Here is a 22014-nt window from a genome sequence, read left to right as displayed (position 1 = left end):
CTTGTGGGAAAAAGGTTGAAAATGTCTTAGAAATAATGATGGATGCCACGAGGGGCATGATGTGTTTTGGGGGCATCACGAGAAGGTTTTCCTAAGAAACACGGGTCAATGGACTCTTTATTTATTAAGATAAATAAAGCAAAATTTATTAAGAAAATAGCTGGAAAATGTCTTAGTAATGATAATGCCTATATTAAGGTTTTCATAGGGGCAGCCACATATTGCCATGGTAGCGTGAATTGGCGTGTGAGTACATCACATTGAGGGGGCAGATTGTGCTGTGTGCCCTCAATGGCGTTACAGGGTAGGGAAATGTCAGAGAGGAATAGCAACAAAAAGTAAATAAATCTATTAGGGTGTTTAAGCGTCGGAAAACGCTTAAATTATGATGATGGGTGCTACAGGGTGTTACCATGCAACCAATTTTAATAAAACCGTTGGAAATAAGGAGAATGCTAATTGAAAAAACGTTTTAAATTCTAAGTGGTGTGAATTGCCTTGGACTATCTTATTTTAACAATGACCTGCTAAGTCCCACTGTTCAAATAAAAACGGTGTTCAATTTTATATTTTAAGCTAATTTTTTTGTGCGAAAAAGATGTAAAATACTTTAGAGATTATGAAGAATGCCACGGAGGGCAGCTGTATCATGCCAAGGTGACTTGATGCTTTTTGGGGGCAATACGAAAGGGTTTGCTTAAAAAACAATAATTAATGAATTTTAAGCATAATTTAATTGAGAAAATATCTGTAAAACATCCTAGGAATGATAATGTCTATCTTAGAGTTGTCACAAGGCAGTCACATATTACCATGGTGGCGTGAATTTGCGTTTGGGCTATCATATTGAGGGAGCGGGCAGAGGGTATCACGTGCAATCCATAGTATAACAAGGGGTATGAATTGTTGGAAAATAATAGCAAAGAATCAGAAATATATCTATTAGGGTAAATAAGGGTCAAAAAGCTCAAATTATTTTGACGGGTGCCACAAGGTGCTTCATGGTAACCAATTTTAATAAGACTGTTGGGAAAAAGGAGAAGGCTCCTTTGAGAAATGTTTAAATTCTAAGTAGTGTGAATTGTCTTGGACTATTATATTCTAATAATTAAATGCTAAGTCCCACTGTTTAAATAAAAACAGTATTCGTGTTTATATTTATATGCTTATTTTGTAAGAAAAGCTTGAAGCCCACAGCTAAGAAATGCCTTAAAGATGATGACACATGCAAAAAGGGAGGAATACGGGCAATAGCACGGTGGTGTGAAGGCTTCTGAGGGTATCACGAAAGGGTTTGCTTAGGAAAATACGAATCAATGGACTCTAAGCATAATTTGTTATCGAGAAATGTCTGCAAATATCATAAGAATGATAATGCATACCATAAGGTTGTCACGGGGCAGTCACATATTGCCTCGGTGGTGGGAATTGCTTGGACTAACATATTCTACAGCTTAAAGTTAAGGTGGAGGTGTTAGATGAATTCTTTGGCGGTAGGGGGACTGAAATCTTAGTTTAAAGATAAGATAGATTTTCAGTAGGACTTCCGAGAAATACCTCTTAATTTTGCTTAATTTATTTCTAATAGAAATAATCCCCCTCTGGATTTGCTTGCTATGGTGGGCTACCCACAAATTGTCACGATGGCTTGAATATGCATAGTCTTGGCTAAAAGAAACGTGGTATTTTCATTACAAGCTCTCAGAAATAGCTCTTAATAGGGCTTAAATTCCCCTCTCATATGAACCCTACCCTCCAGAATTGGTTGCTAAGACACCCCACTTTCGTTTATACATGGTTCTTTTTGCATGTATTTTATCCTATGTCAGTTTTTTTTTACGTTTTGTTTTTTAATTTGTTAAGTGTTAAGTGCTTTCTCTATTTTTTGAATATAATATGTAATTTTTTATAATATAAATTGTATATAAAAGTCGGTGTCATTTCAATTAATTGTTTTAGGTTAAAACTTCGATAGATGATCGTTTACACAATCTAAGCATTTTGTACGTACTCTCGTCTTTTTTCACCACTGATAGCGCTTCATCTTCAAACAGTGTACTAGACTCTATTGAAAGAAAAAACATTAACAGCAACCCGCAATATTATCTGATAACACTCACTAAAAATATTATTTAACAAGCAGGTGCATACCAAGTCTAAGCAGATTCTAGTAATCGTTTTCCTCTGTGCATCTTAATTATTGCAAATATATTGTAACACGCAATATATTTAATCATTCCAGTATGCACAAACAGGGGGCTCACCCTCCGTGCAATAATTTGTTTCGTAGAACCAATTTCCTGAAACATAATATTAGAAAAACTTTCATGGTCCAGATGTACAGGACACATTTCCATTGCACGGAAATGGCCCTTTCGAATGTTAATGAAGTAAAATCCTTAGAATATAAAGGTTCCCTCAGAAAAACACCTTGAAAGAAAAAAGTAAAAATATCTTAATATATTAAGTAACCCCCCACGTGTGTGCTGTCATTACGTACCACCCCCCTTTAAGATTGCAGTACATCCGCCGTGTGCACCACCATTACGTAAAACCCACGTGCGCATTGTCATTATGTAACACTAACACATGCACTGTCATTTCGTAACACTCCGGTGTTTTACCCTCCTCAATTACAAGCCGGGATTTCTCCACGGGCCCAAAGTCTAGCATGTCACATGTGAATGCGTCAGCCTTAACATTAGTAAATATTCCCCTGTTAAATAAAAACTAAAAAAATCATGAAGAAAAATGCCTTGAAGAAAAAATGTCTTAAATAAAACGTCTTGAAGTGTCTTGAAAAACGTCTTGAAGAAAAATGTCTTATAAAATGTCTTGATATGTCTTGAAAAACGTCTTGAAGAAAATATCTTAAGAACGTCTTGAAATGTCTCTAAACTGTCTTGAAAAACATCTTCAAGAAAACTGTCTTAAAAATGTCTTGAAATCTCTTGAAACGGGTTTTAAAACGTCTTGAAGAAAAATGTCTTTAAAAAAACGCTTGATTTTTGGACACTAAACGTCCTATTGTGTATAATCCCAGAACCTATTACGTAACATTCTAAGAAATATCGGGGTAAAGTCACGCAAGATTGCGTCATCCCCAGCCCCAATTACGTAAAAGACAGTTATAATATACATGGGCGCTATTGCGTCAGACCTAAGTGCGCGTAATAGTGTCTTAAGGGGCTAGTAGCTCCGTTTAAACACCTTCTATGTGTCCCTTAAACCAATAAAGGCATCAATACTGACAATTCAAACACATATAACGTGTTTTGATTTAATTCAACACTGATTTAATTTATTCCTTGAGGTATGCCCTATGAACACCCGAAAATAAACATAAACCCGAAAATGAACACCCGAACCTATTTTCATTTAGTTTAACATTCCCCTCAGCTTTCTCTGAAAAGCTCATCTGGATACCCTTCGTCTTCCGGAAGAGTAAATTTCAAACTTACATACCTCTATCAATATTAAATCAAAAATCAAGCTTTTTCAACTGAAAGTAAGGAGCGACATTAAAACTTAAAACGAACAAAGATTTTTCCGTGTATGAGAAAGGCTGTCCCCTCCTCAACGTCCCACTCTTTGCGCTCGTCCCGTTTTTATATTATTTTTTTATCTACCCACCAAACGGGAGGGACATTTCAGTACAATTGCTGTAAAACGATATAAGACTAATAAAATCTTATTACATACCATTCCATTTGATATACTACACATTTCTTATAGTATAAATTGTATTATTATACAGTATTTATTATATAGTTATAGCATTATATATTATAATTATAGTATTATAATATAACTTGGGTTTCATTTCTTAAAATGTCTTATAGTTTTATTACGTATTGCTGAATTATAGCAAATTATCCAGACATTGATTAAGTATAGCGTCCTGTGAATTGTCTGTTTTACAGGACTGAGATTCCGGTGTAAAAAAGCAACGTGGTATTAGATAATCTAATTTTGAGCAATTTAACCTTTAATTCTACTACTAATTAAAACTACTCTTCCTCACATTTTGTTTATAGCCTAATATACGGTGGAAAATTTTATGTTCTTTTAAAGCCACAGATATAACAGAAATTAAATATTGTAAATCATAGGAAAAAATATGTAACTAGTTTAAAAAGGTTTTTAAATGCAATTTAGTTGTTCATTCCCCAAGATTCTTTTCATATTATTTACTTGTGTCCTCAAATGTGTCCCTCTTCTAATCATATATGGTTAATTGACTAATGTTTAATGAATTGCGTATTACTTATTCATTTCCTCGAAATTACCCACATTAGTTATTTTTCTTCCCTCAAAAAAATCCTTTTCTCTCTTGCTACATAGAGATACATGTTACAATGGACATAGGTCTAGGAGTTCAGGGCCCGAGTCCCCGAAATCCTATATTTTCCAGATATTCTGAATTTCTTTTTATGGATAGGTTTTACAGCCCCCCACCCCCCGCCCAGTCCTGCAACGTTCCTAATAGAAACAAATAATTAAATTAAATAAAAATAACACTTACCTGCATATTAGTTGTTAAGTTACAAACAGGATGTTCCTTCATCGGTGAGGATGCCACTAATGCCACATGATGATTGCAAATTTCTACATCATTAGATGCCCGTCCGTAATGGGCAATTTGTATATTAACTGCAGTTCCTAGCGGACATTGTAGATCTAAGACCTCCCCATCACACGCGGCTTGTTGAAATGTACGTAATGTTCCATCCAGAAGTGCTGAAATAAGAGCAGAACCCTATTATGACAGTACCATGGGTGCGAAGGTGTGAATATCTTCAAAACGTCCATTAACACAAGATCTGGTTTTTAAATATTCCTCACCTATTTTTCAACAGTGTCGCAAACAAAGAATAAAAGAATTTCCAAAATAAATTTAATTAGGAATATTGAACGTATTTAATTTAGAGGAACAAAATGCCGATTTTTTTTTAACAGATTCGATTATAGGACAAATCTCAACCCCCTTTTAATTCGACATTTGCACAAAAATACTATGCGAAAAACAGCACATTTAGCGTATTTCCTTTCGAAATTAATTGTAATTACCTGAAATAAACAATCATCTCCCCAATACAAAGGAAGCTTTTGCCCTCTCAGAGCTCATACTGGACGTCTCAAAATCAATTATATGCTCATCATTTCCATGATTTTCAATACGAGCTCTTTGAACAAACTATATTTTTTTTACAGGGATACTCTCATGGGAAGGTAAAACTTCAAGAAACAAGAAGCCATTTGATATTATATATAAATAAATTGCTATTCAAGTACAGATTAAAAAAGCTCCTGTTATCACTTGCCCCTTCCCCCACCTTAAGTATTTTCCTGGTGGTACTGACCCCTCTCGCATATGACCTTTGTGCCGGTAGGCGTGTTACACGGAAAATATTTGCTGCAATAAGGGGAATGTTATCACCATCTAGTTTAGATTTTACAGGCGTAGCCCAAAGACATTCTTGGGAAAAAAAGATTAATTTTACCACCTCCACCCCACAAACTCCCTTCTATATTTGTCTGAATACCCACTGGAAGTTATGAAATTCAGGCAAAGAAAAATGCTTTTAAGTTTTGAGCACATCAAAAAAATTATCCACCTAACGTAAGCTAACTTAACCTTTCATTTGATAATTGTTAATTGTTAACTTCATAATTGTTTATGTGCAATTATATAGCACTGCACATATTTTATCAAGTTTCAGATGGATATTAAATTCATTGAAAAAAATGACTTTTTTCAACAAAATTAAGGAGCAGCATTTAAATTTAAAATGAACAAGAATTATTCCGTAGAAGAGGGGGCTGCCCCTTCCTTGGCCCTCTTTCTTTCCGCAGAGGTCTATAAGTTCTTCAAAAGTTTTCAAACAGTTCGTGGTAATGAACTGTAGAAAGGAGCGATCCGGCTCAATAGTAACCAAAACTCTAAAAAATTGAATTTTGATATCAATAGCTACATATAAAGAATTGCATTTTAATGCTGATTTCAAATATGTAAGTTTCATCAAGTTTAGTCTTACCCATCAAAAGTTACGAGCCTGAGAAAATTTGCCTTATTTAGGAAAATAGGGGAAAACACCCCCTAAAAGTCATAGGATCTTAACGAAAATGACACCATCATATTCAGCGTATCAAAGAACCCTACTGTAGAAGTTTCAAGCTCTTATCTACAAAAATGTGGAATTTTGTATTTTTTGCCAGAAGACAAATCACGGGTGCGTGTTTATTTGTTTGTTTTTTGTTTTTGTTTTCCCAGGGCTCATCGTATCGACCAAGTGGTCCTAGAATGTCGTAAGAGGGCTCATTCTAACGGAAATGAAAAGTTCTAGTGCCCTTTTTAAGTGACCAAAAAAATTGGAGGGCATCTAGGCCCCCTGCCACATTCATTTTTTTCCCAAAGTCAACAGATCAAAATTTTGAGATAGCCATTTTGTTCAAAATAGTCGAAAACCATAATAACTATGTCTTTGGGGATGACTTACTCCCCCACAATCCCTTGGGGAGGGGCTGCAAGTTACAAACTTTGACCAATGTTTACATATAGTAATGGTTATTGGGAAGTGTACAAACGTTTTCAGGGGGATTTTATTTTGTTTGGGGGTGGGGCTGAGGAAAGGGGGCTATGTTGGAGGTTCTTTCCTTGAAGGAATCTGTCATGGGGGAAGAAAAATTCAATGAAAAGGGCGCAGGATTCTCTAGCATTACTATAACAAAACAATGAAAAATAAACATGAAAACGTTTTTTCAAATGAAAGGAAGAAGTAGCATTGAAACTTAAAACGAACAGAGATTATTACGCATATGAGGGGTTCTAAAAATACTTTAGCATAAAGAGCGAGGTATTTAGGAGGAGATAAATACCTGGCTCTTTATGCTAAAGTATTTTTAGTAATTTCAACTATTTATTCTACGGCCTTTCTGATTCAGGGGCCATTCTTAAAGAATTGGGACAAAAATTACGATTTAGTGTAAAGAGCGAGGTATTAACGAGGGTACAAACCCCCTCGTATACAGAATAAAAATATAAGGTTATGAAAGTTTGTTACGTAAGTTAATTCTTAAGTTACGTATATTTTTTACTAATAAAAATGTTCTTTAAAAAACCTTCTAATTGCCTTTTTAAGTAACCGAAAACTTGGAGGGCAACTAGGCCTCCTTCTCCACCCCTTATTTCTCAAAATCGTCTGATCAAAACCAAGAGAAAGTCATTTAGCCAAAAAAAGAATTAATATACAAATTTCATTTTAATAATTTATGAGCGGAGAGCCAAAACCAAACATGCATTAATTCAAAAACGTTCAGAAATTAAATAATAAAACTAATTTTTTTATCTGAAAGTAAGGAGCGACATTAAAACTTAAAACGAACAGAAATTACTCCGTATATGAAATGGGTTGTCCCCTCCGCAATCCCTCGCTCTTTACGCTAAAGTTTGACTCTTTGCCACAATTCTACTTTTTAAAACAATTAAAAGCTTTAGCGTAAAGAGCGAGAGATCGTTCTTCTGGCAGAAGAACGATCACTGATCGTTTTTCTGGCAAAAAGTAAAAATAGTCCTTTTACCCTTCGTTTGCTTTTGAACTTACTATTTACGTTCACTATTTACGTGACACCAAATATGGGGCAGAAATTCACACAGCATTTAATAAATCCTTCTTGTATTAAACATACCATTCTCTATGGGAATGATGGAAGAACATTCAGATCAAACTAAAGCTTTGAGCGATAAGTTCTGCATCTATCTTTTGCATATAATGAGCTCTAATTAATGTTGATTCGCTTAAATCTGCAAATGAGATTGTCAATTTAGCAAGTTGCAAGTCTTAAAGCAATTCATTAAGCTTATTAAAGCCATTCTGGGTGCGACGAAGGGATTTAGTCTGGTTTTTTCTTAAAGGAAAGAACAAAACAAATCTTTATATTTAAATTAAAATTCGTTTTTTTTAAGTGAAAGTAGTAAGCAGCATTAAAACTTGAAACAAAAAAAAATTGTAAATAAGGGGGGTCTAGCCCTTGGTAACCTTTTGCTCATTACGCTAAAGTTTTTGAGTAAATTATAATTTTTTTTTCCAAATCAATAATCCTTATGTTTCAACAGTCGTTTCTATAGGATTGGCACATAATGTCAAGCTCTAGCGTAAACAGCGACTGGTTGAGAAGGGGGAGCCCCCTCCTCATATATGGAATTATATCTCTCCATTTTCTTAACAATAATTGTAAATTGATTGATAGTGTCTCGCTTTTTTAGTTTTGCCCCTTCAGAAAGAAAATAGTTTTACAGTAGAACTCTATATATATATATATATATATATATATATATATATATATATATATATATATATATATATATATATATAACGAACTTTTAAATAAATATCAAAAGAATTATCTAGAAATACTTAAAGAAATTTTTGACTAATTTCGGAGGTTCGAGAAATGTTGTCACAGCGCCATTTATTTTGAACTGTGTTTCTATTTGAGCGGAATTTTTAAAAAATTAGCCACATGGTAAAGATGAATTATATAATTGTTTAGTTCATTCAGGTTTTTTGCAATGTGTTAATATTTGTGATTTGGTAAAATTTATAATATTTAGTTTACCTATTGTTGCTAAAGGGAGGGATATATTAACAGGATAAGCTTGTTTTGGTTTTACTTGGTTGTTTTACATTTGCTGTTTTTTTCATAGACTTGTATTTTGGGGGTGATACCTGACGCGGGGATGCCATGGATATTCTGTGGTAGCCACAACACTGTGCTGGGTAGAGAATTTAGAGTGGCGAAACCCTATATAGGCCAGTGTATTCTCCTGATGAGCCCTTATGTTGGGTGTTGCCTCTGAATTATTTGTCTATATTATTTTTTCTATGGTTTGGTAAATGACGACTTATACTTATTGACGACATGACTGCCTGTCCATGGATTATTCTTTATGGTTGATTGTGTGTGGCTATGCTGTTTGACCTATGTGATTGTATGGATGAGTAGGGTTAAGGCCTCATTCAAGTGCTGGTCTATATTAATCACTAATTTAGGAAAACAGTCTTCCTTTTCTCCTTCTGTCTCCTTTTTTTTTTTTTTTTTTTTTTTTTTTTTGTGTTTGTGCAGTAGCATTGGTGATTTCTCTTTTCATGATATATATATATATATATATATATATATATATATATATATATATATATATATATATACTAGCTGTTGGGGTGGCGCTTCGCGCCACCCCAACACCTAGTTGGTGGGGCGCTTCGCGCCCCCCAAGCCCTCCCGCGCGCGTAAGTCGTTACGCGCCATTGTAGCTGTGTCCCTGTGTCCCACCTGTGAATAGAGATAGATATAAATATATATTTTTAACTACGTAAAACATGTAAATATACAACATTCTTCGCTGTCCCATTGTCTGTGCATATAAATAGCATTTATATTCCCTGTGTCCCGGTCGTCATTTGTGTCCTGGTGTCCCAGTTTGTAATTTCTCTTTGAGTGTCCAGGTCGTCATTTATGTCCCGGTGTCCCGGTCTGTAATTTCTTTTCAAACAATCCTTGTGTCTCAGTCGTCAATTATATATCCCGCCTGTGCCCCCAGCGTCCCCGTTGTAGTTGTGTCCCTGCGTCCCGGTCGTCATTTATATTCCCGGTCGTGATTTGTGTCCGGGTGTCCCAGTCTGTAATTTTTCTTTGAGGTTCCCGGTCGTCATTTATATTCCCTCTGTGTCGGTCGTCATTTGTGTCCCGGTCTGTAATTTATCTTTGAGTGTTTTTTCTTTTTAGTTTTTTTTTGTTTTTTACATTTATTCAGTTTTTTTTTCTTCTTTATTTTTCAGCGTCACTATGAAGTACATATCGCCGAACCTTTGTTTTTTAACTTAAATCTGGTAGGCATTGATGACCTTATCAAAGTCAAAATCCCAAACCCAATCATCATCGCTATCATTTTCAGTTTTGATATGTTTTGACTCTCGCTTTCCAGGTGGATTTTCATCTAACTGCGCGGTTTTGCGTTCTTTAGCCGCAAGCCTGTTTTCTTGCTGTTCTTGTGATTCCTCGGCACGCTTTCTTTTCTTACTTTCTCTATCAGCTGCAAGCCTGTTTTCTTGCTGTTCTTGTGATTCCTCGGCACGCTTTCTTTTCTTACTTTCTCTATCAGCAGCAAGTTTTTTGGCATAGACTCTTTGAGCAGCTTCCTCGGCTGTTGCCATTGTAGGTTCTTCAGTCATTTTACAATTAAACATTTTTCCGTGAACGCATGTCTTAAATACCATTAATGACGTCACCGTCAAAGCAAAAATGACGACAACTAATTTCATGACGTCAGCCGACACAGAAACATGACGTCACCTGATCCACAGACAGACAGACAACTTATTTATATATATATATATATATATAAATATACTAGCTGTTGGGGTGGCGCTTCGCGCCACCCCAACACCTAGTTGGTGGGGGCGCTTCGCGCCCCCCCCAAGCCCCCCCGCGCGCGTAAGTCTTTACGCGCCATAATAGTTACGCGCCATTGTAGTTGTGTCCCTATGTCCCACCTGTGAATATAGATATATATATATATATATATATATATATATATATATATATATATATATATATATATATATATATATATATATATATATATATATATATATATATATATATATATATATATATATATATATATATATATATATGGTTTTAACTACGTAAAACTTGCGAATATACAACATTCTTTGCTGTCCCATTGTCTTTGCATATAAATAGATTGTCAGGTTTACCGACTCTTGAACATGCAACATATAATGGTCCATGGGAAAACAATCTGTATTCAGATCTATACCTCATGATTCTAATGATTGCCCTTGAGCTTTGTTGATGGTGATTGCTAATCGACCATTCCCTGTCCTGGTGTCCCGGTCGTCATTTACATCCCCCTGTTTCCCCCGGTGTCCCCGTTGTAGTTGTGTCCCTGTGTCCCGGTCGTCATTTATATTCCCTGTGTCCCGGTCGTCATTTGTATCCCGGTGTCCCGGTCTGTATATACATTCGTTTTTTAGTTTTGTTTTTCTCCTTTATTTTTTTCCTTTTTTTTCTTTTTTAGCTTATTTAGATTTTTAGATTTTTTAGTTTTTTTATTAGTTTTTAGTTTTTTTTCTTTTTAGTTTTTTTGTCCCGGTCGTCATTTATATCCCCCTGTTTCCCCCGGTGTCCCCGTTGTAGTTGTGTCCCTGTGTCCCGGTCGTCATTTATATTCCCTGTGTCCCGGTCGTCATTTGTATCCCGGTGTACCGGTCTGTATATACATTCGTTTTTTAGTTTTGTTTTTCTCCTTTATTTTTTTCCTTTTTTTTTCTTTTTTAGTTTATTTAGATTTTTAGATTTTTTAGTTTTTTTATTAGTTTTTAGTTTTTTTTTCTTTTTAGTTTTTTTGTAGTTTTTACCTTCTTTTTAGTTTTGTTAATTTTTTTTTTTACTTATGTCCTGGTCGTCATTTATACTCCCTGTGTCCCGGTGCTTTGTTGATTGCTAATCGAACATTCCTTTTGTCCTGGTCGCTTTCTCTTTGAGTGTCGTCATTTATTTTTTTCTTTTTTAGTTCTTTTAGTTTTTACCTTTTTTAGTTTTTTTTAGTTTTTTAGATGAAATTTTTTTTTAGTTTTTTCCTTTTTGTCTTTTTAGTTTTTTATTGGTTTTTACCTTTATGTTAGCTTATTTTTCAGTTTTTTCCTTTTTTTTAGTTTTTTTTTATTTTTTATTTTTTTTAGTTTTTTACCTTTTTTTTAGTTTTTTTAGTTTTTTTAGTTTTTTAGTGTTTTAGCTTTTTTACTTTTTTTATTAGTTTTTAGTTTTTTTGTAGTTTTTGCCTTTTTTAGTTTTTTCAGTTTTTTTTTTTAGTTTTTTATTGGTTTTTACCTTTATTTTAGCTTATTTTTCAGTTTTTTCCTTTTTTTAGTTTTTTTTAGTTTTTAGTTTTTTTAGTTTTTTACCTTTTTTTAGTTTTTTTTAGTTTTTTTAGTTTTTTAGCTTTTTTATTTTTTTTATTAGTTTTTAGTTTTTTTTGTAGTTTTTGCCTTTTTTTTAGTTTTTTTAGTTTTTTAGCTTTTTTATTAGTTTTTAGTTTTTTTTGTAGTTTTTGCCTTTTTTTATTTTTTTTAGTTTTTTAGCTTTTTTATTTTTATTTATTAGTTTTTAGTTTTTTTTGTAGTTTTTGCCTTTTTTTAGTTTTTTCAGTTTTGACGTCATCTGATCCAGTTTTTTCAGGTGACGTCACCTGATCCACGATCCACAGATCCACAGACAACTTATTTTTATATATATAGATAGTTTTTTTTTTTTACTTATGTCCTGGTCGTCATTTATACTCCCTGTGTCCCGGTGCTTTGTTGATTGCTAATCGAACATTCCTTTTGTCCTGGTCGCTTTCTCTTTGAGTGTCGTCATTTTTTTTTCTTTTTTAGTTCTTTTAGTTTTTACCTTTTTTAGTTTTTTTTAGTTTTTTAGATGAAAATTTTTTTTAGTTTTTTCCTTTTTTTCTTTTTAGTTTTTTATTGGTTTTTACCTTTATTTTAGCTTATTTTTCAGTTTTTTCCTTTTTTTTAGTTTTTTTATTTTTTTATTTTTTTTAGTTTTTTACCTTTTTTTTAGTTTTTTTAGTTTTTTTAGTTTTTTAGCTTTTTTACTTTTTTTATTAGTTTTTAGTTTTTTTTTGTAGTTTTTGCCTTTTTTTAGTTTTTTCAGTTTTTTTTAGTTTTTTATTGGTTTTTACCTTTATTTTAGCTTATTTTTCAGTTTTTTCCTTTTTTTTAGTTTTTTTTTAGTTTTTAGTTTTTAGTTTTTTACCTTTTTTTAGTTTTTTTAGTTTTTTAGCTTTTTTATTTTTTTTATTAGTTTTTAGTTTTTTTTGTAGTTTTTGCCTTTTTTTAGTTTTTTTAGTTTTTTAGCTTTTTTATTAGTTTTTAGTTTTTTTTGTAGTTTTTGCCTTTTTTTAGTTTTTTTAGTTTTTTAGCTTTTTTATTTTTTTTATTAGTTTTTAGTTTTTTTGTAGTTTTTGCCTTTTTTTAGTTTTTTCAGTTTTGACGTCACCTGATCCAGTTTTTTCAGGTGACGTCACCTGATCCATCCACAGACAGACAGACAACTTATTTTTATATATATAGATATATATATATATATATATATATATATATATATATATATATATATATATATATATATATATATATATATATATATATATATATATATATATATATATATATATATATATATATATATATATATATATATATATATATATATATATATATATAAATATATATATATATATATATATATATATATTTCTTTATTTCTAAATTTTCCAACAGAAAGTTGGCTTTTCCGAAGTCTATACGGAAATTAACGTTAACCAAAGTTAACGACTTAACCAAAGTTAACCAAAGCTACGAACGTCAACTTTCGAGTAGATTTAGGATAGTCCAATTTTCTTCTGGAGAAATTAAAAGAAATCCGAAAATATTTTGGGATAATGGAAACACTGGTTACGAATTTATGAGCCTTGAAAAGCTCTCGATTAGATGCTGACAGTTTTTTTCCAAAAGCAAGTGATTGAATCCTTGGGAACACTTCTAATCTAATTTTCAAGACAGAGGGAAACTGCTGGAAAACTGTTCTTGTTTTCTAGTATTTTCCATTTCACTTTAAAAGTGCAAATCATTCGTAAAGAAAAAAAAGAGACACAAATGCTGAGTAGGACATTCATTTATAAGTGTTGGTTGTAATCGATCCTATGAAGGATATCACTTTTAAATAAATAATAGCTGACAGTATTATAATGGAATTCAATTTCTGAAGAAAGCCGGATGCAAGCTCACAGATAGGACTATAGAGTAATTTTTTGGCCTGCTTTTCATTGTTATCCACAGGAGTGATCGTTTCGAAACAATTGTACTAAATTATCGGGAGAGGATTCATTTCGAAAGGGTTTAAAAGGTCCAATTTCCCCTTTAAGTGACAAAAAATATCAGAGGGGAACTAGCCCCCTTCCCATGCCCATTCTTTCCGAAGTCATCTTATCAAAATTTTAGAAAGTCATCTTGTTAAGCAGAGTTGAAAGGTCAAGTAACTATGCCTTTGGGGGCGACATGATTCCCACAGCCACTGCGGAAAGGACTGTAGTTAGGAAATTTGTCTGTTGTATAAATATAGTAACTGCTATTGGGATACAAAGAGACATTTTTTGGGGGGGATTTTTCCGCGGCAAGAATTATTGTGTGATTTATTGTGGGGGAGAACTGTTGCGGAGTAGAACTTTCTAGGGAAGAAGGAAGATTCCCTCTTCTAAATTCCCTTTAGAAGAAGGGAATTTTCCGGAATTCCTAAACAAAATTCTTCTTATTTGTCTCGCATTCTCTTTAGTGACTCAATTTTACACGTGAAGATGTTGGGGGGGAGGGTAATTTGCCAGAGAAAATTTATAGTGGGATTGGAATTGTCAGTAGAATTACTCTGACTTGGGGGGGGGGTTCCCTGCGAAAGAAATTTTTCACGGGAAATTCTTATAGAGAGAATTTACTGCAGGAAAAGTTGTCTATTGAAGGAGAGGGGAATTTCCGGGGAACTTTTTCCATAGAAGAGGAGATTTTCGGCATGATCTGAAAAACAATCAGAAACTGAATTAACAACAAGTCAATTTTGTAAGTGAAAGTAGGCTAAAAAGGATTTATTAGGCGGAAGAGTCCGCAAATAATTTTCAGTGTAATTGGAATTGTTCAAGGGGAATTTTCCAGAAATATTTCACACACTAAGGACTTTTTATTTATAAATACATCGAATAGTAAGCAATAATGCTTGTCGCTACGACTTTATGGAGGAAATTTTTATGGGGGAGGGAGTTTTCCATAGAGTGGGGAATGTGGATTTCTCCGTATTATTTGAAAAATGAGCAGAATTTAAATGAAAAAATAGTTTTTCTTCAGCTGAAAGTAATGAGCAACATTAATTATGAGCTAAATTTTATTTCGTCCCAGTTCCTTAAGAACGACTCTTGAAACATAGGCCTAATTGTTGTTTAACTTAGAATAAGAGGCTTTTTAAAGTATTACACAACTTTAGAGCGAAGAGTGAGGATTTGGGGAGGGACAGTTCGTCATACATGAAAAAATTACGTTAGTTTTAGCCTAAGTTTTAACATTGCTTCGTATTTTCATTGGAATTAATATTTATATTAAATAAAAAGAAACAATTTTTTTCCAGCTGAAAGTAAGGAGCGATATTAAAACTTAAAACCAACAGAAATTACTCCGTGTACGATAGGGGGTGTTCCCTCCTCAACGCCCCGCTCTTTACACTAAAGTTTGAATCTTTCTCTCAACTCTACTTTTTAAAACAGTAAAAACCTTTAGCGTAAAAAGCAGGGCGTTGAGGATAGAACAGCTCCTTTCATATACGGAGTAATTTCTGTTCGTTTTAAGTCTTAATGTCGCTCCTTACTTTCAGTTTAAAAAATTGTTTGTTTTTTTTTATATCTGAGAAAATAGAGACGAAGACAACATTGCCTTTCCATAACAAACGAAATACAAAATTGAAACAATAGGGAAAATCTTTTAAAGACAGTGGAAATCAATTCTGTGAATATTTCGGTCCTATGTCCAAGGGCCGTCTTCAGCACAATACGAGAAAGAGAGAAAGAAAAAAATATGTGTAGATAAATAAACTTACATTAAAATGCAAGAACTAAAACTAGTAATGTTTTTTTTAACTTTTTTAAACAGCCCTAGCATCCTTACTTCAATGAAGTTCGACCAGGACTGACAAAAGAGTGAACTGACATGATAAATTCATTCAAAACAAAAGAGAACCAAGTGATTAAAAGCAATTTCTGAGAGCCAGCCTTGCATTTTGTGCAGCCTGCCTTAAAGGCCTTTTCGTAACTGGTTCGATACTAATATAAATCGGCTTAGTAAAATATGTTGTTCGATCATTTTTAATTAAGTTTGACTAAAAAGAATTTACTGAATACTCCCCTAAGTCCCTGTTCAAAAAAATATTATTATTTATTTTGAGACGAATTTCGATTTATTTCCGAACTACCTGTTTTATCCCCAAATCATAACTGATGAGTGAAGATTTTTCAAGAGTATCACGTGGGAGGGATTATTATATATATGCCAACCTAAAGCAGAATCAAAGGAGTTGTTGGGACTATTTGAAATTAATGCCTTGTCTATGTCTTTTTTATACTGTTGTAGCCATTTTTGTAGATTCTGATGGGTCCTGCCAACATAGTAATTTCTGCAGTCACGAGGTATTTGATAGACCCCTCTTTGGCGAGTAATTGGGGTCTTGTCTTTACCAGAATTTAAGAAATTAATAATTTTAAAATTATAAGCAAAAACTACATACAGATTATTTTTGTGCAAATATTTTTTATTTTTGGCATTTTTGGCATATACGGAAGATAGACAATATTTGAGGGCTTATCAGTACCCTCAAATTGTGAAATATCTTCTTCAATTTTACAAGAATGTCTTTTTTGTCTACGGTTAATTATCTTATTGACAAAAGGAGTGGGGTATCCATTAGCAAAAAGAATATCTCTGATAAAGTTTATTTCTGCATTTATATACGAATCGGAGCAAATTTTCAGGGAACGATCAATGAAAAAAGGTACAACTGCTCTTTTAACTTGTGGGGGTGATTTGAATTAAAGCGAAGATATCTATTATTTTGTGTTGGCTTTCGATAGATAGTAAAAATCCAGTCTATCAGCATTACGAATAATTAACACATATAAAAACAGTAATTTATTTTCAATTTTAACTTCTAGGGTGAACCGCAAAGAGCGGAGGGTTGAGGAGGGAACAGCCCCTTTCATAACGGAGTAGTTTCTGTTCGTTTTAAGTTTTAATCTTGCTCCTTACTTTCAGTTAAAAAAAACTTGTTTTTTCTATTGAATTTCTGAATGTCTTTGAATTAATGCATGTTTTGATTTTGGCTCTCTGCACATGAATAATTAAAACGAAATTTGGATGTTAATTTATTTTTATCGATAAATGGCTTTCTAATAGTTTTGATTGGACGATTTTGAGAAAAAGGAGCGGGAGAGTAGGCCTAGTTACCCTCCAATTTTTTGGCTATTTGAAAAGGCAACTAGAACTTTCAATTTTTCACGAACGTTTTTATTAGTAAAAAAAGTACGTAACTTACGAATTAACTTACATAAAGAAATTCTATATGCGTATGTTTTTGTTAGGTATATGAGGGGGTTTACCCCCTCGTCAATACCTCGCTCTTTACACTGAAGCTCAAATTTTGTCCCAATTCCTTAAGAATGACCTCTGAATCACAAAGGCCGTAGAATAAATAGTTGAAACTAATAAAATAACTTTAGCGTACAGAGTGAGGTATTTGGAGGAGGTGAACCCATCATATGCGTAATAATTTCTGTTCGTTTTAAGTTTTAATACTGCTCCATACTTTCAGTTGGAAAAAAATTTTCATATTTGTTTTTTCATTGTTCTTTAAAAAATGCTATAAAATCCTGCACCCCCTTCATGGAAATGTTCTTCCCCCATGACAAATTCCTCCATGGAAAGTTCCCCCCGCATAACCCTCTCCCCTCAACCCCTCCCCTCCAACCAAAAAACATCCCCTGAAAGCGTCTTTACACTTCCCAATAACCATTACTATGTGTAAACACTTGTCAAAGTTTGTAACTTAGAGCCCCTCCCAGGGGCACTATGGGGGAGTAATTCGTCTCCAAAGATATAATTATTAAGTTTTTTGACTATGCTGAATAAAATGGCTATCTCATAATTTTGATCCGGTGACTTTGGGGAAAAAATGAGTGCTGGAGGGGGCCTTACTGCCCTCCAAATTTTTGGTCACTTAAACAGGGCAATCGAATTTTTAATTTACGTCATAATGAGTCCTCATACGACATTCTAGGACCACTGGGTTGATACGATCGCCCCTGAAAAAAACAAAACAAAAACAAACACGCATCTGTGATCTGTCTTGTGGATTAAACAAAAAAAAAACAAGTTTTTTTAAATGAAAGTAAGGAGCGACATTAAAACTTAAAACGAACAGAAATTAATCCATATATGAAAGGGGCTTTTCTTCCTCAACGCGCCGCTCGCTCTTTACGCTAAAGTTTGACTCTTTCTCTTAACTCTACATTTTAAAACAGAAAAAAACTTTAGCGTAAAGAGCGGGGCGTTGAGGAAGAAAAGCCCCTTTCATATACAGAGTAATTTATGTTCGTTTTAAGTTTTAATGTCGCTCCTTACTTTCATTTAAAAAAACTTGTTTTTTTTGTTCAATTTCTGGACGTTTTTGAATTAACGCATGTTTTGATCTTGGATCTCCGCACATACATAATTAAAACGAAATTTGCATATTAATTAATTGCAATTAATCGGAAGATTTGAGAAAAAAGGAGCGTGGGAGGATGCCTAGTTGCCCTCAAATTTTTTGATTACTTAAAAAAGCCACTAGAACTTTTATCTTTTTACAAACGTTTTCATTGGTAAAAAATATACATCACTTACGAATTAATTTACGTAACGAACTTCTATATTCGTATGTTTTTGTTGCGTGTATGAGGGGGTTCAACCCTCGTCGATACCTCGCTCTTTACCCTAAAGCTTAAATTTCGTCCCAATTCCTTAAGAATGAGCTCTGAATCACAAAGGCCGTAGAATAAATAGTTGAAATTAATATAAATACTTTAGTGTAAAGAGTGAGGTATAACGAGGAGGTAAGCCCCTCATATGCGTAATAATTTTTGTTCGTTTTTAAGTTTTAATGCTGCTCCTTATTTTCAGTAGAAAAAACTTTGCATATTTATTTTTCCATTGTTTTTTCAGATAATGCTAGAAAATCCTGCTCCCCCTTCATTGAAATTCTCTTCCCCCATGACAAGTTTCTCCCACGTAACCCCCCTCCCTTAAATCTCCCCCTAAACAAAAAAAATCCCCCTGAAAACGTCTGTGCACTTCCCAGTAACCATTACTATATGTAAACACAGGTCAAAGTTCGTAACTTGCAGCCCCTCCCACTGGGACTGCGAAGGAGTAAGTCGTCCTTAAAGACATAGTTATTAGGTTTTTCGACTATGGTGAATAAAATGGCTATCTCAGAATTTTGGTGAATTTCGGGATATATTGAGCGTGGGAGGGGGCCTAGGTGCCCTCCAATTTTTTTGGTCTCTTAAAAAGGGCACTAGAACTTTTGATTTCCGTTAGAATGAGCCCTCTTGTTACATTCTACGACCACTTAGTCGATACGATCACCCCTGGGGAAAAAAACAAACAAACAAACAAACAAACACGCATCCGTGATCTGTCTTCTGGCAAGAAATGCGAAATTCCACATTTTTGTTGATAGGAGGTTGAAATAAGGTTCTCTGATACGCCAAATCTGACGGTGTGATTTTTGTTAAGATTGTGTGACTTTTAGGGGGTGTTTCCCCTATTTTTAAAATGAGGCAAATTTTCTCAGGCTCGTAACTTTTGATGGGTATAACTGATCTTGATGAAACTTATATTTTTAAAATCAGCATTAAAATTCAATTTTTTTGATGTAACTATTGTCATCAAAATTACATTTTTTAGAGTTTCGGTTACTATTGAGCCGGGTCGCTCCTTACTACAGTTCGTTACCACGAACTGTTTGAAAAAAAATGCAAAATTCCACCTTATGGTTTTTTGATGCGCTGTATCTGATGGTGTGATTTTCGTTAAGATTCTATGACTTTTAAAGGGTATTCCTCCCTATTTTATAAAATAAGGGAAATTTTTTCAGGCTCGTAACTTTTGATGAGTAAGTCTAAACTTAATGATATTTGAAATCAGCATTAAAAGCTAAACTTATATATTTGAAATCAGCATTGAAATGCGATTCTTTTCATGTAGCTATTGTTATAAGAATTCCGGTTTTTACAGTTTCGGTTACTATTGAGCCGGGCTGCTCCTTACTACAGTTCGTTACCACGAACTGTATGATTTAGTAATTATCGTCGGGCTAAATTAACGTAAAAGGCTAAAAATATACCGATTCTAGATTGAAGTTCTCTAAGCTTTTTTAAATACCAAGATTTATCTTACGAAGCTTTCTTATATTTTTTGTATTCAAGTTGAGCTCGGAAGGAACCTTTCTTTCCATTGCTAATTTATTCAAATTATCTTTGCAACATCCAATTTCAAAGCATTTTTCAAAATAAAAATTTCCATTCCTTTTCTGTGAGGCGCAATTTATTCAAAATAAAATGAATTCAAGGATGCAATTTGTTTGGATTTCGACAATTTCTTCAGAAGGTAATTGAGCCTTTTCAAATACTTTCTTTTAGAAGGAAATTTTAAGCCAAATTTAAGGAATTACCAAACACAAATTTAGAAAAATATAAGATGATTTTTTGATTTTATAATACTTTAAATTGGTTTGTTTGTAATTGCTTGTGGTATATAAATACAGTTATTAATTTGAAAATAACGAGGTTAGTACCCGTGATACAGTGATGAACACCAAGGAGCCTTGGGGCCAGCCCCCACCCCCCGAAGTCCTATGATTACCTGAATCTTCGGACACTTCTTATTTGAATTACTAATTCTTTTTTTGTTACTAGATCCTCCTCTCCCCCGAAAAAATATTTTCTTTTATGCGCCAACCCTCAGGGGAGAAGCTCTGAGGACAATACAATATAAAATCAGCCAAGTTAAGGAAGTGCCGCAAAAAAAGTTGTGATTTACTAGGCTTGATAATGGTCTAATGTTTTCTCTGTGCTAGATAACGACCTCATTCTAACAAGTGACGTAATAGCTCATCATTATTATTTTTAATATTGATATGGTTAACTGAATTGAGGCTTAAGCCACAAAAACCCATTGCCTTCAAATTTGCTATCTGTAACCTTGAACAGACAGCTATCTTGAACAGACGAAAATCTGTTCGGCAGTGCGATTGTGCTGCATAAGTAAAGATCGAAGTGGAGACATCTCTTTTTCTGACGAAGGAGCTTTGTATAGAAGAAGTTGCAGTAGAAAGTTCAAAAGGAGCTCAATCAATTGGAAATTGAAAGTTCTTTTAAGAGTTAAAGGTGATTTGAGGGTAAACCACACCCATCATTTCCCCAATACAACTAATCAAAATATTGAGATAGTCATTTTGTTCAGCGCACTTGAAAAGTCCAGTAATTATGTCTTTGGGGATTTAGACCCCTCCCCTAGAGCCATCGGGCCAAGGGTAATGAGTTATGCTAGTTGTCCATTATTAACATATAAGTTTCTTATGGAAGGGGTGGTTGTGTCAACTTTGGAAGGGGCTCATTCGATTGTTAATCAAGTTCTAGCACCATTTCAGAGTCAAATGTAACGAGAGGGTAACTAGCCCCCACGTCTTCTTTTTCCCAAAATCAGTCAATTTAAATTTTGAGTTAGTCCCTTAAGGGTAAGTTGTGGGGGCTATTGAGCTAGCTAAAAGGCACTAAATGTATATTTTTGATACTACCAATACAGTTACTGTAATTAATGACGCTAAGGGTGGGGTGCTTTCAATTAAAGGGAAAAAAGCATATGAATGCAAGTTTTCCAAAGGGTATTAAGCAATATCATAGATAGTTATTTTGAAGAAACTTTTAAAGGAGCTCATTCGATTGGAAATTAAAATTTCTAGTGACTATTTCAAGGGTGAAAATCTATTGGAGGGCAAGTAGACATATTTCAACTGTTTTGCGAGAGACTTTGGTTTTGTCCGGTTTTTTTTTTTTTTTTTTTTTTTCCTATGCCGCTGATCTCGGCTTATTCCTGGAAGCTGGTAAGGGTCTAACCTGTGCAGTTGTTACGGAAAGTGTGGACCTCAGGCCGGATTGATGAATATGACATTACATTTTGGAAAGCTCCGCAGAACTCTTGCCTGGGGCCAAAAAGGATGGTTTTTGCTTGTCCACGAGCCAGAGCCTATGGTGTACGATGTGAAGTGGAGTTATATAGCCTATGTCAGAGAGGAGTA

General features: G+C 33.8%; 1 protein-coding gene across 2 annotated transcripts in view; it reads right to left on the bottom strand.

Annotated features, from left to right (window-relative positions):
• The window catches only part of LOC136043877 (protein eva-1 homolog C-like), a 268061-nt gene that overhangs the window by 216015 nt on the left and 30032 nt on the right, over window positions 1-22014 (bottom strand). For both annotated transcript variants that reach the window (XM_065728853.1, XM_065728863.1), the window contains exon 2: window positions 4526-4740. In XM_065728853.1, the coding sequence (XP_065584925.1) occupies window positions 4526-4740 (215 nt within the window). The remainder of the gene's footprint in view (window positions 1-4525; window positions 4741-22014) is intronic.

The sequence above is a fragment of the Artemia franciscana genome, chromosome 1 (genome assembly GCF_032884065.1).
Source record: "Artemia franciscana chromosome 1, ASM3288406v1, whole genome shotgun sequence".
In the NCBI taxonomy this organism is placed as follows: domain Eukaryota; kingdom Metazoa; phylum Arthropoda; class Branchiopoda; order Anostraca; family Artemiidae; genus Artemia; species Artemia franciscana.
Note: the sequence above shows the minus strand (reverse complement) of the source record. Positions and strands in the feature narration are given on the sequence as shown.